This window comes from Chanodichthys erythropterus, chromosome 5 (assembly GCF_024489055.1).
Source record: "Chanodichthys erythropterus isolate Z2021 chromosome 5, ASM2448905v1, whole genome shotgun sequence".
NCBI lineage: Eukaryota > Metazoa > Chordata > Actinopteri > Cypriniformes > Xenocyprididae > Chanodichthys > Chanodichthys erythropterus.
The window spans coordinates 8,691,961-8,706,997 of record NC_090225.1 but is presented as its reverse complement, the minus strand read 5'-3'; the positions used below and the strand labels follow the sequence as shown (position 1 = coordinate 8,706,997).

General features: G+C 35.8%; 1 protein-coding gene across 5 annotated transcripts in view; it reads right to left on the bottom strand.

Moving 5' to 3' along the window:
• The window catches only part of ikzf1 (IKAROS family zinc finger 1 (Ikaros)), a 30,695-nt gene that overhangs the window by 8,871 nt on the left and 6,787 nt on the right, over positions 1–15,037 (bottom strand). For all 5 annotated transcript variants that reach the window (XM_067385896.1, XM_067385898.1, XM_067385897.1 and 2 more), the window contains exons 2-3: positions 11,761–11,814; positions 9,355–9,474 (exon numbers count right to left, since the gene is read on the bottom strand). In XM_067385896.1, coding sequence (XP_067241997.1) covers positions 9,355–9,474; positions 11,761–11,814 — 174 coding nt within the window. The remainder of the gene's footprint in view (positions 1–9,354; positions 9,475–11,760; positions 11,815–15,037) is intronic.

The following is a 15,037-nucleotide window of genomic DNA, read 5'->3' as shown; positions in this document are numbered from 1 at the left end:
AAGTCTGATTCAACTGATGTTTCTTCATTGAGTTATATTTTTTTAACATATATTTTAACAGGTACTGTCCACACTACTGTTTAAAAGTTTGGGATCGGTTAGATTTTGAAAAATATTTTTGAAAGAAGTCTCTTTATTTCTGCACTGTAAAAAAAGAATTGTTGGTTTAACTTAAAAAAGTAAGTTACCTGGTTTCCTTAAAATTTTGAGTTCATTGAAATTGAAAATTTGAGTTAATCCAATGAAAGTTATTGGTTATATTAACAGAAGCGCAAAATATTATTGTTATCTGAACCACATTAATTATTTAAGTTGATTTGACAAAAGAAAAAATGTTGTGATAAATCATGAAAATAATTTTTTACAGTGTGTTATGGAATTTTCAGCATCGTTACTCCAGTCTTCAGTGTCACATGATCCTTCAGAAATCATTCTAATATGCTGATTTGCTGCTCAAGAAACATTTATTATTATTATTATTATCAGTGTTGAAAATGATATAAAACCCTGAATTTCAAGATTATTTAATAAACAGAAAGTTCAAAATAACAGCATTTATTTAAAGTAAAAATCTTTTGTAACATTATTTTACTGCCAATTTTGATCAATTAGTTCTTAGTTGAATAAACATTTTTTTTTTTTTTTTTTTTTTTTTTTTTTTTTAAATCTAACTGACCCCAAACTTTTAAATTGCAGTGTTAGTGGCTTGTAACCAAAAAATAGCTTCAGTATAAGTACATAAGACACATGTTTACATAATTACTTGGTGAAAGCTCCCAACTCCCTTTAAGGAAAAGAGAAAAATGGAATTTTGAAAGAAAAATATTCCTCTTTATGAATCATCGAGGATTCTTCTATCAGGCTGTCTGCTCACAAACCATATCACCATCTCATTCACCATCACACACTTCTCTGAAACAAATGACTGATAAACAGGAAACAGAGACACAGGAAGCACTGTGAAACTGAGGACTCTCAGCGGTGTAAACCAGACCAACAAACCGTGGTAAACACATACACTGACATACGAGCCCAGAAGCATTAAAAAAAAGAGCACACAATCAAATAAGGAAAAAACTTTTTGTTAAATATTCATAATATTCTATGGAATGTCCGATCATAAGCTAGATCATTGTTCAGATGCCCGTTCAGCCTGATGAAGTAAACATTTTGAGGTTTTCAGGCAGTTCGAGCTCAGAGTAAATGCCCTGTGGTTAACATGCTGTGGTGCCAGGCTGATTTCCCCATGCCTCAGCCTGTGTTTGTACAGACTCAAGAGGAACAAGCAGAAATAATGAAATATGGGAATCCGAGGGAAAAGGGGAAGCTTCAGCACCCGAGCCGGCCCAACCGAAAAAAAGGACAAGAGTTATGGAGAAGTGACAGAAAGGGAAGCACAGACAGGGAATTGTTAAGCACAACAAGTGAAACAGTTTTTCTTTTTCTTGTTTTATATTCAGACTACAGGGATCAGCAACTGAAGCACGTGATTGAACTGGAGAGTACCGATAGACTCTTCGTTTTCAGGTTACTCTCTGTCAGTTTACACAGATACTCCTTTTACTGTAGTGTTTCCAAAACAACTTGCCTTGAGTTTTACAGCAAGTGATCCAGTGCAGTATAATCGTCTCCAGTGACTAAAGAAAAATCATTTTTGATCTAATCAATATAGGTGGAAATGACTAACTAGGACAGATACCTTTTATTGAAACCAAAAGAGCAAAACACATCCTTAAATTCAAAGAAGGTCCTGACTGAATAACTTCACAAATGAGTTCAGTCAAGCAGACGATTTTCATTTTTAATATACGTTCCTGTTCTTAATATGCACTGTTCATTGGTCGACGTGCATGCTTTTCTTTGAAAACTACTTTCTTTTTCAGAATCCCTCATACTTTTTAATTCGTCCCCTCCAACATCATGGCTCTGATTGGCCACCCTACATTTTTTTTCCTACTGAATATTCTGTTTGACTCTAATAATGTATGTCCGATTAAGTAAAACAGGTCGTAATTGCGTTTTATGTTTACTTTAAGGATGGTTTATATGGATTTCAGTGTCAATGTGTGAATGAATTACAGCAGTTAATAACAAAGTCAATACAGGAAAGCAATCTTCCATTAACACCCATAAAAGGATGTATTTCTTCCTCTCTCTCACACACACACACACACAGATCCACTGACAGCCTTTCTGCTTGTATGATATGATGATTTAACCAGTGATGTGACCTGAGTTTGGCAGAGGGAACTAGGCCTGTTGTCATGATACAGTCTCTCATGGATCTTTTGGGGAAGTTGTGACTAAACTGGGGATGGGAAGAGGAGCTTTTACTTTGTATAACGTTTGTCACACATCCTAATTTACCCGTTTTGGGAAGCAAGTGTCAAAAGCCACAGACAAGGACAAACAAAAGAGCTCTACATAGAAGAGAACGACATAACAGGCAAACCTCACAAACATCAATGTGTAATTTTAAATTAGATTAATTTCTTTCTTTTTTTTTTAATTTCCAGAGAAACTCGTTTTGGGGTTTGAACTGTTTACCACATCGATAACAAAAATGATCATAAAATTGCACTTTAGCAAAGGGATGTATTCATGATGAGGGCACTATAAATGAATGTAACTGCATGGGTTACTACAATTAATTTTCGTTTATGCTCCAGTCGAGGCACTCAAAATAACCATGTTTTAGCTTATGTGGTACAGCAGAGCTACATGCACGTTAACCACGTCTCCACATTGGGTGGGTGAGAGTATGTTTTGAGCATGCATGTGTATGCATATGTGTGTGAGATGTGATAAAAAAAAAAACCCTGCTTTCGCTCACATTTTTAGGAACTTGCTAGTGAAATGTTTGCCTCTGATATGGCAACAGGTTTAAAGCCAGGCCATCACCTTCATACATTTAAAAAGAGGAATTACATGATCAAATCGGCTCTGCACCATGAAAACCTTCCTGCACTTCACTGGACAGCGATCTTGCCATGCATAAATACTAAATGATCAAGCCAAACTGTTTACCACAACTTAAAGTCAAAATGAAATCAGAAAGGACTGTTTACTTTCGTAATGGATGTTCTGGGTCTTATTATGAATGATTTATCGGTGCACGTGTTTTAATGAAATTAAATAGTTTGTTTTCGTAATCTTTAAAGGTGCAGCAAGCGATTTCTGAGAAACCTGTTGAAAGTGGACCGGACCGAGCACCACAACACACTTGTAGCCAATCAGCAGTAGGGGGCGTGTCCACTCATGAGCAAGAGGGAGATTTGAAGAAAGACTGTAGAAAGAGAGATGGCTGAGAGACATTACAAAAGAGAAAAGGCCAGAGGAATATCACAAAAAAAGGCTTATGATCAGGCAAGAAGTTTAAAGGTGCCCTAGAACTTTTTTTTTTAAAGATGTAATATAAGTCTAAGGTGTCCCCTGAATGTGTCTGTGAAGTTTCAGCTCAAAATACCCCATAGATTTTTTTAAATTAATTTTTTTAACTGCCTATTTTGGGGCATCATTATAAATGAGCCGATTCAGGGCTGCTGGCCCTTTAAATCTCATGCTCCACGCCCCGAGAGCTCGCGCTTGCCTTAAACAACATAAAAAAAGTTCAAACAGCTAATATAACCCTCAAAATGGATCTTTACAAAGTGTTCGTCATGCAGCATGTCTAATCGTGTAAGTACAGTGTTTATTTTGATGTTTACATTTGATTCTGAATGAATTTGAGGCTGTGCTCCATGGCTAACGGCTAATGCTACACTGTTGGAGAGATTTATAAAGAATGAAGTTGTATTTATGAATTATACAGACTGCAAGTGTTTAAAAATGAAAACAGCGACGGCTCTTGTCTCTGTGAATACAGTAAGAAACGATGGTAACTTTAACCACATTTAACAGTACGTTAGCAACATGCTAACGAAACATGTAGAAAGACAATTTACCATTTTTTTTTTGGGAACATGAGCTGGCATATGCTAATATTGGGGTGTACACCCCGACTGTTACGTAACAGTCGGTGTTATGTTGAGATTCGCCTGTTCTTCTGAGGTCTTTTAAACAAATGAGATTTATATAAGAAGGAGGAAACAATGGAGTTTGAGACTCACTGTATGTCATTTCCATGTACTGAACTCTTGTTATTTAACTATGCCGAGGTAAATTCAATTTCTGAATCAAGGGCACCTTTAATACTCATGTTAATATTAGAGAAGCTTTCCAGCACTGGAGTGACCCTATAAAATGGACGTAGAGGTTGCGTTGTTTCTGCTCCAAGTAACATTTGTTTTGCTGTTTCACAGAACCAAGATATGCTGTTGTTGTAATATTAGCTATAGTAACATTACACTCAAAAAAATGATTCTAGCTGCTTGTTCAGTTTATTTAAATAAAATAAGCTGAACCAACACAAATCTTTAGTTTTTTACTTAATTGGCATTCGCACTCAATTGTATTATGTTAAATGAAATTAAATTTGCAAAATGTTAGGTCAACCTAAACCATTTGTGTTGGGACTACATGAATCATTTATGTTGCATTGATTGAACCTGGGCAGTGGATTTCTAGTTCCCAGCATGCTTTGCGTAGGGAAAGATTGGGACAGTAAACGTTGAACTTAAGTGCTGTTTAATGTGTTTTTTAGTAAAGGGAAATACCTTTTAAAGTTTGAAGTTCAGTTATATTTGACATTTAAAAGAGTTTATGTTATGTCGATTTTTTGAGGTTACCATTATGCTGAAGTGTAGACCTTGTGGTTAGGCTCTAGGTGGCTACGTAAAACAAATTTATATTGTTTTCAACGAGCATTAACTGTGCTCAAGCCAGTAATGAGAAGTTCTTTATCTGATCATTACTTGCATGCTATAAATGTTACTTAGCATATGAATAGTGTTATTTTAGTTTAGTTTTTATAGAAATATAAATAAATTAGTTTGAGGGCCAGCACAAAATTTACACAGTCTACATATGGTCATCAGCTTTTCCCCTCTCAATGGTCATGAAACATGTATGTCTGTGTACAACAGCTACTCAAAACCTAAGCACAAGCGCACATCTTCACCATGATGGTAACAAAAAAAAAACAAAAAAAGCACTGGTTGGATCAACAAGAATGAATTATGTTCAGGAAACATACACAGAATACGTCAAATGAAACTGGTGTGATCTCATTCAATTAGGATGAATTTCACTCATTAGTACAATTAACCTAGCTTAAGTTCAAATAAATCAGTTCAACTGTGTGGAAATAGGTGTCATAATTGAATTAAGTTAGACCAACAAGTTATTTTTTTGAGTGTAGTTTTGGGTGTGATTGTTTGTCTGGAGCTGGTGTGCTGCTGGCGACTAATAACCAACTCCTTGTCATTCATCATCTTCGCTTTATGCTTTTGCAGAGCATCATTATGCTTCGCTTCAGCTATGATATTGTGTGTTCATGCATTTTGGGGGCGGAGCAATGAAGGGAGGGGCGTGTTTATTTGGGTGATTTCAAATATCAACAGTGTTTCTCAGAAATGGCTTACTGCACCTTTAATCTATAAAAATGTTTTTTTTTTTTTTGTGTAAAGCGACTTCCTTTTCTGCTCAAATGTAGCTGTATCAGAAGGATAACTAATTGCCAAATAGCTATTTATGCATTGTTTTAGCAAACTACACTTGATAGTCCAAACAATTGATCTCATCTTGTTTCACTAAGAAATATATCACATTACAGGGGTAAAATAGGTTGTGAACAGCAATTCACCCTTGTGAAAAAGGACCACACTTCAGCCTACTTTTAAAGAAAAAAAGAGTTATTATTATGGAAATTATATACTTAAGGGCAAAATGAATGTAATCGGACACTAAAATGCAATTAAATGAAAATGTAATGTAATTTAAATTCATATAAAATGCAATTACGTAAAATTTAAAGTGCTTTTTGACCCACTTAAGTACATCTATACTATCTTTGAAATATGGTTAATGTGCACTGAATGTACTGACAAGCAATTATAGTGAAATAAAATATACTTTTATGTAATTTCTGTTGAAACTTGTTTTCAAATACATTTGCACACATTTACACTAATTACACATTTGTTATAGTGAAGTTGCAATTTAGTACATTTGAAATAGAATAACTAGATAGATGATAGATGTTAACACACTACAGTTAAAGTTAAAAACACTTTACATGTGCTTTAGTGTGTTAGTCAACAAATCAAAATAAGTGTACTTCTTTAAAGCCTGACAAAAGTTTCAAAACACAATGATTTAAAATGAAAACTTTTGACATTATTACAAAGTGCACTTTTTAAAAGTGTACTTAAGTGTTTTCTCTTCAACTATACTCAAGTGGTCTTTTATTTTATTAAAATTATAGGTAACACTTTATTGTGATGGTCGATACATCAACTTATTCTACTTACCCGAACCAACACCTAATCCTAATCAAACAATCTCTAATGAGAGTTAAGTTACTAGAATATCTAAAGTGGACCATCGAAATAAAGTGCAACCAAATTATATTATGGGAAAGTACATATTTTTTAAAAAAATATATAATTTTGTGAATGTGAAGTACACACATTCAGTACAATTAAGCACACTTCTCGTTTTTCCAAGGGTCACAATGACTTTTTGACTTCTCTCATATTCTCCTACTGAACTATACATTCCGTTTGTAGAGAAAAATGTTGTTTGGCTCTTTTTACTTTAAATTTCAATACGCAAATGTTTTCATAATTATAAAGGCGTTTGTAGGTCTTTCATCATGGCAGGAAAGCAAATACACAGCGCTCTCCGAGAGTCATCTCGCATCTGATTGAGCAGCGTATACTGCACAGTCTGCACAGATACTCACTTAATCAGAAAAGCAATGATGCACAGTGAAGATACAGTCTTCACATCCTCTCACAAACTGGCTGATTATATCTTCAGGGACAACATGCAGACAGACAGATGCACGCACATGCACACATATTCACGCAAACCTTTGCTGATGCAAGAGTTCAGAGCGTTTGAAGTTTAGTTCCCTGTTGCTCTCGAACAATCCATGAATTTTTTTCTATATGTCCTAAATGCCTTATTATTCTTTCTATACATTCCTTAAATACACTCACGTCTCAATTAGAGAAGTTCTTCAATGTTGAGAATTGTGTGTGGAAAACGAGTGTCATTTTGAGTTAAAGGCCATTTTAATACTCTTATTAGTGTTCATAATGCCCATCAATTCAAACAGATGACTAACAAGGGGTGATTCAACAGTTATATAGCAAGATCACGCTACAACCTCCGTCAGCATCTATGGTCTCTTATTACTTTATCGATATGATTTTGACTTTGCTCTTGATATACGTAACGTATGAGGCAGATATGAATGCTCTGTTTTACTGAGAGTGAAGCATAGCTTTTGGACTTGCATTTGAAAGTGGGTGGGTGTGTGGAAGAGTGTGAATACCGTGGCAGTTGAAGTGAAAGCATGGCAAAAGTGCAGGTGCAGAGTTGTGTGTAAGAGAGCGTACACTCGCATATGTTGCGATACTGCGCCTATCTAGTGTTGCTCCTGAACATTTTATCTCCTTGAGTGAGTGTTGAAACTGAGTTCTGGCAAGTTCTTCTTAGGAAACTCTTGCACATCCTATTTCAGTTTCCTCTCACATCTTTTTTTTTTTCTATTTCTCTCTCTCTCTCACTCACTCTGTTTTTTACTTTCAGTAGCTTCAAAGTGAGCGGGTCATGCATTAAGTCCAAGTTAATCTGGAACTTCTGGAGGGGAAAATTCCAAACTAAAATACATCAAGATATTAAACAGGCCATCTGTTAACTTCTGGTTAGCCAAATTCATTCCCACCCATTTTCGCCTCTAGTTAACCCACTTTCTATTTACACTGCTAACACTATATTTATTAATATAAAGACTAACTTACATTTTATGTTACCACCTATCCTTCACACATGACATTTTCATTTATATGCTACCATTCAAAAATTTGGGGTCAGTATGAATTTTTCATTTTTTTTTTTTAAAGAAATTAATACTTTTATTCAGCAAGGATACATTAAATTGATCAAAAGTGACAGAAAAAAAATACATTTTTACATAAGATTTCTATTTAAAATAAATGCTGTTCTTTTGAACTTTCTATTCATTAAAAAAGTTTTTTCAACATTGATAATAATAAAGCATAATTATAATAGAGCACTAAATCAGCATATTAGAAAGATTTATGAGGGATCATGTGACACTGAAAATCAACTTTGCCATTATAGGAATACATTTTATTTAAAAATATAATTAAAAAACAAACAAACAAAAAAACAGCTATTTTAAATTTAAACCAACCATTTTTTTTTTTTTTTTACAATTTTTTTTACCTTAATTTTGAGTTCATTGAAATTAAAAATTTGGTGATAAGTTTAATTAAAAGAAACTCAAAATATTATGTTATCTAAACCACATTCATTATTAAGTTGATTTGACAAAAGAAAAAATGTTGGGATAAATCATGGAAAAAAAAATTTTTACAGTGTGTTTGCAATAAAAAAGCAGCCTTGATAAGCCTTCATAAGAGACTTTTTTCCAAAAACATCTAAAAATCTTACTGACCCCAAACTTACCTTTTAGTTTCTGTTGTTAGAAAACTGATTGTTTTAATAGTTTTTCAATAAAATTTGAATTTACATTAAATCATTCAAAGATTTTATCAGATGCTTTTATCCAAAAGGACTTAAAAATGAGGGGGAAAAAAAGAAATTTCAAGAATAAACCAGAGAAGTACAAAAGGAAGAACAGAAGTATAAAAAAAGTAGAGAAAAATTTCCTAATAAGTGTGGGTTAAAGGGTTCATGGCACAACTGAGCATGTTATGTGTAGGCTCAGCCAGTGAGTAAACACTGTTTCAGTGTATTAAATTAGCAATCTACTGTTTAAATATCCCACGGTTTCTGGAACCAGTAGGTAACTATTACTCTGATGAGAGGAAAATAATTAATTTGTTTTACTTAAAGTTCTTACAGATGTTCCTTTTCGATTTGATCTTTTTTTCTTTTCTATGTGTGGCAATAGAAAAAAAAAAGAGAAAGAGGCATGATCTCATTACAAAAGCTGAAGATGCGCATCATGAGCTGAATTGAATGCTTCGGACCCTGCGAACCCTCAAACAATCTAGTGCACTCGCTTTGTGATCTTGCATGAAGAACGAGAGCCGCTACGTGAAAAATCTGTTTCATGTGTAGCGTTGCGTTTTAAAGTTTTAACTTTTGGGTTGACCTTAAGAGTTGGCTGCAGTGGGAGCTATATCAGACTGAGTATTGCATGTGTAAATGAGGTAGTTTTGTGGTTGTGTCCCAGCTTAGGCTGGTCTGACTCACCCAGTGGTTTGTCTGTGCGGTTGTTGTGTTGGAGGCCAGTGCTGGCTGACAAGTCTTCAGGAACAGGCATGGCCTCATCTTGGTCCTCTCCCCCATCGTTAGCAGTCGGGCTGTCCCTTCCTGAGCAGAGAGTAGAGAAGTTACCAATATAGATTTAGACTTATCCCTGTTGCATACTTTACCTTAGTGGTAAAATAAGTTCTCAGTAAGTAATCATTGACTCAACCAATGGCATTGGTGTTGGGGGCAGGGCTATCTGTTTGTCTGATCAGTGATAGGTGGTTTGAGTGTTCAGGAAACCTGTTTGAAAATAATCACAATGTGTGTTCGACTTAATGTGTCGCTTAGCAGATTGACCGGTGTCTGACTTAAAGCAGTGCATGTGGGTTAGAAATTTTGTCCAACTAGAGACGGTGCAGATTCCATGTTACTTTGACCAATGCTTAAAAGTAGAGAGTTTGAATTCGAGAGCAGTCATCTGGCTCATTCTGCACAGCTTCTTCAGAGCGGCTGCACATGTTTGACGTCACAGTTGTTTCATGATTAGCTGGATTCACTGATGGCAACGATCACTTGTGTTTTGTGTCAATTCTGATACCTTCAGTTCTGCTAATGCTCACACATCCATGTTTTTATAACAGTAAAACTCTTTTCATTTAATATTAATGTTGTGTCATGTTTATCTAAATGAAACTGATTAAAAATATAGACGCTTTAATGGTATTTAAATAGTCTAGGCTTATGCTAAACTTTGTTCTTGTAGAGACAGGTGCTGAATTAAGCAGTACATGAAGTATTGAATGAAAAGTGTTTTTGTTGCTACATGAAAACATCTGTGTATTTGACAGATATTGCTGATAATCCACTTCCACTATGATAATATATGCAAAAACTGCAATCATGACTTTAGGAAGCAGAAATTGTCCTACTATATGTTTCAGTTTTCAACTCCTTCAACTATAAGCAGCAAATCTCACTGATCGGTTAAACTGATGAACACACCTATTATTTTTATAAATCCATTTGGTGACACTAGTAGCATAGAATTTGCACACTTCCCCTTCAAAAAAAAAAAAAAAAAAACAGAAAAGAAAAGAAAAAAAAAAGGTTGTATTGTGGTTGCTCAAGGTTGTATTGTATCCCCCTCGTTGACACTCAGAAGCATTTGTGAAATTCCTAAACACAATTTTTGGAGGGGTGAACCCATCTTATCTTTCAACTGCTGGAGCATATAAGCAGCAGCTCACCTTGATCCTGCATCCGCTGTTTTCAGCATCCCCAACTACCCCAGCAACATAGTGTTGGCCCATATCCGGCCCACATCTGGTACGTGTGGAATCCACTCATGCTAGATATGGGACGGGTCTGGGCCGACGCTATATTGCTGTCTGGGACACCAACATTATTTTGTAGTCCTGAAGTGGGGTATATCTAAGCTTGAGTCGAAGCTGCTTCCTGGAACCCCTCCACTGCGGACAGCAAGCCAAATAGCAAGCCAAACCTCAATAGACTAAAGAGTATAAAATATATGCTCACTAATGTAGCAAGATAGGAGCTCACTATAATGAGTCTTGTGCAAGTTTCATAACTTTATTTAGATATGAAAATGTCGACAGAGCGCAAATGCTGACCCGGTTACTACATTCAGTGTGTTCCCTTTTTCCATTTATCTATTTTCCTGGAAAAGCTTTTGCATTAACCCTGTGCCGATTCAAGATGTCATCCTTGAGGATGAGGAACAAGTGCGGGAGGTCACAAGTTTAAATCTTGCTGAATGTATTATTTAAAAATGAATCCGTTTGCTAGTATAGATGTATATCAGTAATAAGGATGTACCTTTTGGATGTACTTGACTTGGTATTTCACTGGAACACAGAGCTTTCTGATGAGTGATAGATATTGTTCACATCATTCCAAACCTGTATTTTTTATTCTGCAGAACCAAGATATTTTCATGAATGTTTTTGTCCATAGAATGAAAGTTAAGGGGACATATTTTTGGACCCCACTGACTTTCCTTGTACAGACAACAAAAAAAACAGAGATATTTTTAATCTTCTTTTTTGTTCCACAGAAGTCAAAAACGCATATGTTTGGAATGACACAAGGGTGAGTATGATGACAGAATTTTCATTTTTGAGTGAACTAACCCTTATAAGTTATAAACCTATATTTTGTTCCTTTAAACTGGCAAGAGGTCATCTTTTTAAGAGTTAATCAGACATTTTTGTGAGCTGAAGCCTCCTAAATGTGGTCTAGAATCACCTATGCATTAACATATATCTGATGAGACAGACCTTCACACATAGCCTGTCGTTGAACAGTCAAAATACGGTTATCTTTGCTTCACTGTTTTGATCGTCTAGACCTTTCTGTGGCTTTGAGCATATGAGAGGCAACTCTTACCTGTTATCTGGGACATTTCCTGTGCCTCCTCTGTCTCCATCCTGTGCAGGTATTCTAACAGGAGCAAAAGTAAGAGAGAAAACGTATCATCAGCGCTCGCTGCCTCAAAAATAACCCTGTATAAGAGAAGTGGTTGGTGATTAAAGGAGAATGGCCTTTCTTTGTGTATCTCCATCACCCTGGCAAGAACAGCCCCATTCCAGCCACACACACCACTGTCTTCCACATTACATTACAAAGAACTACAGACATTTTCATTACTGCTCTGACAGACGGGGTGAACTAAGAGAATATATTTGGTGGACTACAAGACTGGGGATGGGGTGGGGAGTCTCAAAAGGAACAGGCTTTCAGACCACATTTGTTATTTATTGTTAATTTCCCACCACATAATCATCCAAAAATGCAAACTGACTGCCGCAAAATTAAGCAGAAAATTAGATGGCCCGGGGTCATGGAGGATGCGGGTGTTTGGCATCGCCAGCTGATTGGCGCCCGTGTTCACACTAATTTACTGAGCATGCATGGGTGAGCCCGGCAAGCCCAACTCTTTCTGCATCTCTCTGCTTCTCTTTAACACACACACAGATGTAGAACGCAGACGGAAACATAGACGAGATGTGCAGTGAGTAAGGTGACAGAAGGAAAACGACAGCGAGGGTACAAATTAAAAAAAAGCAGGTTTATCGGAGACAAGAAATGAACAGATGAAGAAATAAGGGAAAGGTTAGGCAGAAACAACTCACTGAGAGAATAGGACGAGAAGAAAATCTGAGGGGGGCTAAAATGAGTGTTTTTTTGACTCCTCAGAAGGAGTCGGTGATGAGCACTTCCTCAGGCCAGGCCTGCATTTCTGAGAAGTCACCAGCGCTCGTGGCCCCATTAATAATGTAGCGGCCACTTGGGCCCACAGCAGATGGGCACAACAGCCTCGGCCTCGCTGCCACTTCAAGACGCTCCCGTTAGGGCCCCACGCCCGGCCCCGCCAGCCACACAGGGAGCAGTGAAGTTCCTGAAAATAGCCAAGCAAGCTGAAAAGAGCTCCTGGGAGAAGGGGGACGTAGGCCTTCCTGTTTTTAAATGACAGATGGCTCCACGCACTTGGAACAAATAGTGGGAAAGCAGCGGCCTACCGTCTGTCGCAATGTCCCAGTCTTCCTGGGGTTTGCGCTTCTCGGAGGACGTACGACCCGCTCGCACGCCTAAAACCCTGGTGAGGGCTCATTTTTTCGTCTGCCGTGAGATACGTGTGCCAGTGCCTGGGTGTCATTGTGTGTGTGTGAAATGGAGAAGGTTAAAGGTCAGTGGTGGGTAAAGGATTGCAGGTAGACACGGCGAGCTAATCGCAATTAAATGTGATTTAGCTGAAGAGAAATATGTTTTCTGTGTGTGTTTCTTCCTTTCATATCTTTATATGCAAATCTACATTTGTGGTGTGTGTGTGTGTGTGTGTAAATTAAAATGTATTTTCCTCTGAATATACTGTTTTCTAAAAATAGTTGTTTAGATGACTTTTTTTAATGTGAATCTGACATAGTACATGAATATTTTCTTAATATGACATTAGTAGCTAAAATTCCTTCAGAAATGACTCATTTTGTATTAATTGATTCTCATTCTGGTTGTGTTGTAAAATAAATGTAATGCATATTGAAAAATATACAATATATATAATTTTTGATTGCACAATGTCACTAGTAAGTAATATTACTGACTCTGTGACATTTTTTTTTTTTACATGCAAACCACAGATCAGATCAGCTGTTATGAAGACCAAGCTGTTCATGGATCTTCACAGACCTCTTTGACTGTCTAAATGGGACATCAACAATCTTTTCAACACTTCACAGAATTGGCCACTGTGAGACAGCAGCCCAATCTGGATAGAAGGAAGGCGTTTGGCTTACTTGCCAGTTTCTTGCCAGTGGTCTGGCTTTGATTTTTACCAGGAGGCACATGTTGCCATCAAAAACAACATGGGTTGGGTAAATGCAGGCAAAAACTTGATGAGAACCTGTTTCAGTGGCCCAGCAACACTGAATTATAACTGAAAATCTGTGACCGGACCTGAGAAATGGTGCATTTATGATAATAAGTCATTTGCAATAAAAATGTAAAAGTTTGACTCATAGGTGAATATTTGTATAAATTAAAAATCCAGTGTTTCATTCTGAGGAATGTTTTATCTGGACTTTTTTTTTTTTTTTTCAATTCAAAGTGTCATACTGAGAAAAATATTTGCATTTATTGTATTGTTTTGGGGATTTTTGAAAAGGATTGGTCCCACTTTATATTAAGTGTCTTTCCTATTATGTTTGTTAACACTTTATGGTAACACTTTATTTTGCAGTGTCCTTGTTACGCATGTTACATGTAGTTACTATAGTAATAACTAAAATTATGCATAATTACATGCAGCCAAACCCTAATCCTAACCCTACACATGTAGTTAATTAATATTACTCAATACTTAAATGTATAAATACACTGTAACAAGTATGCCTTAAAAAAGTGTAACCCTTTAGTTTGTGTCCGTGTTACAGTGTAATTACGCATTTAAGTACTGTGTAATAATAATTAACTACATGTATGGGGTTTAGGATTAGGATTGGAGTTTGATTTAGGGTTAGTTGCATGTAATTATGCTAAAATTATAGTTATTACCACAGTAACATGTAACACATGTAACAAGGACACTAAAATAAAGTGGGTTACACTTTATTTTGACATCCTTGTTACAGTGTAATTATACATTTAAGTGCTGAGTAATATTAAATAACTTGTACTGTAATGTACTTACTATAGGGTTAGGATGAAGTTTGGTTTAGAGTTAATTACATGTAATTATGCATAATATTTAGTTATTACTACATGTAACATATGTAACAAGGACACTGTAAAATAAAGTGTTACCAAATAAAGTATAACCTCATTTTCTAACATTTAAATTTATAATTTGATACAACACACACATTTTTATTTTGTACCTATATTTAAAAAATGCATGCATGTAATTGCATAATTGTAATTTTCTGTAATTACATGTGAAGAGTTTTGTTGCAAAACGAGATAAATCCGTTTTTAACATTTTTGTCAAAACATGTTTATTATTATGTTATCATGTTATTATTTTGTTTTATGGTGCTACTTAGCTGTATTTTTTAAGTTATGAAGGTTTAAATCAAAACAAACCAACTGCAGTTGAATTGTTATTAATTGGAATGCACAACCAAAAAACAAGATTTTTGAAAAATTAAAAAAATGGATTTCTCGTTTT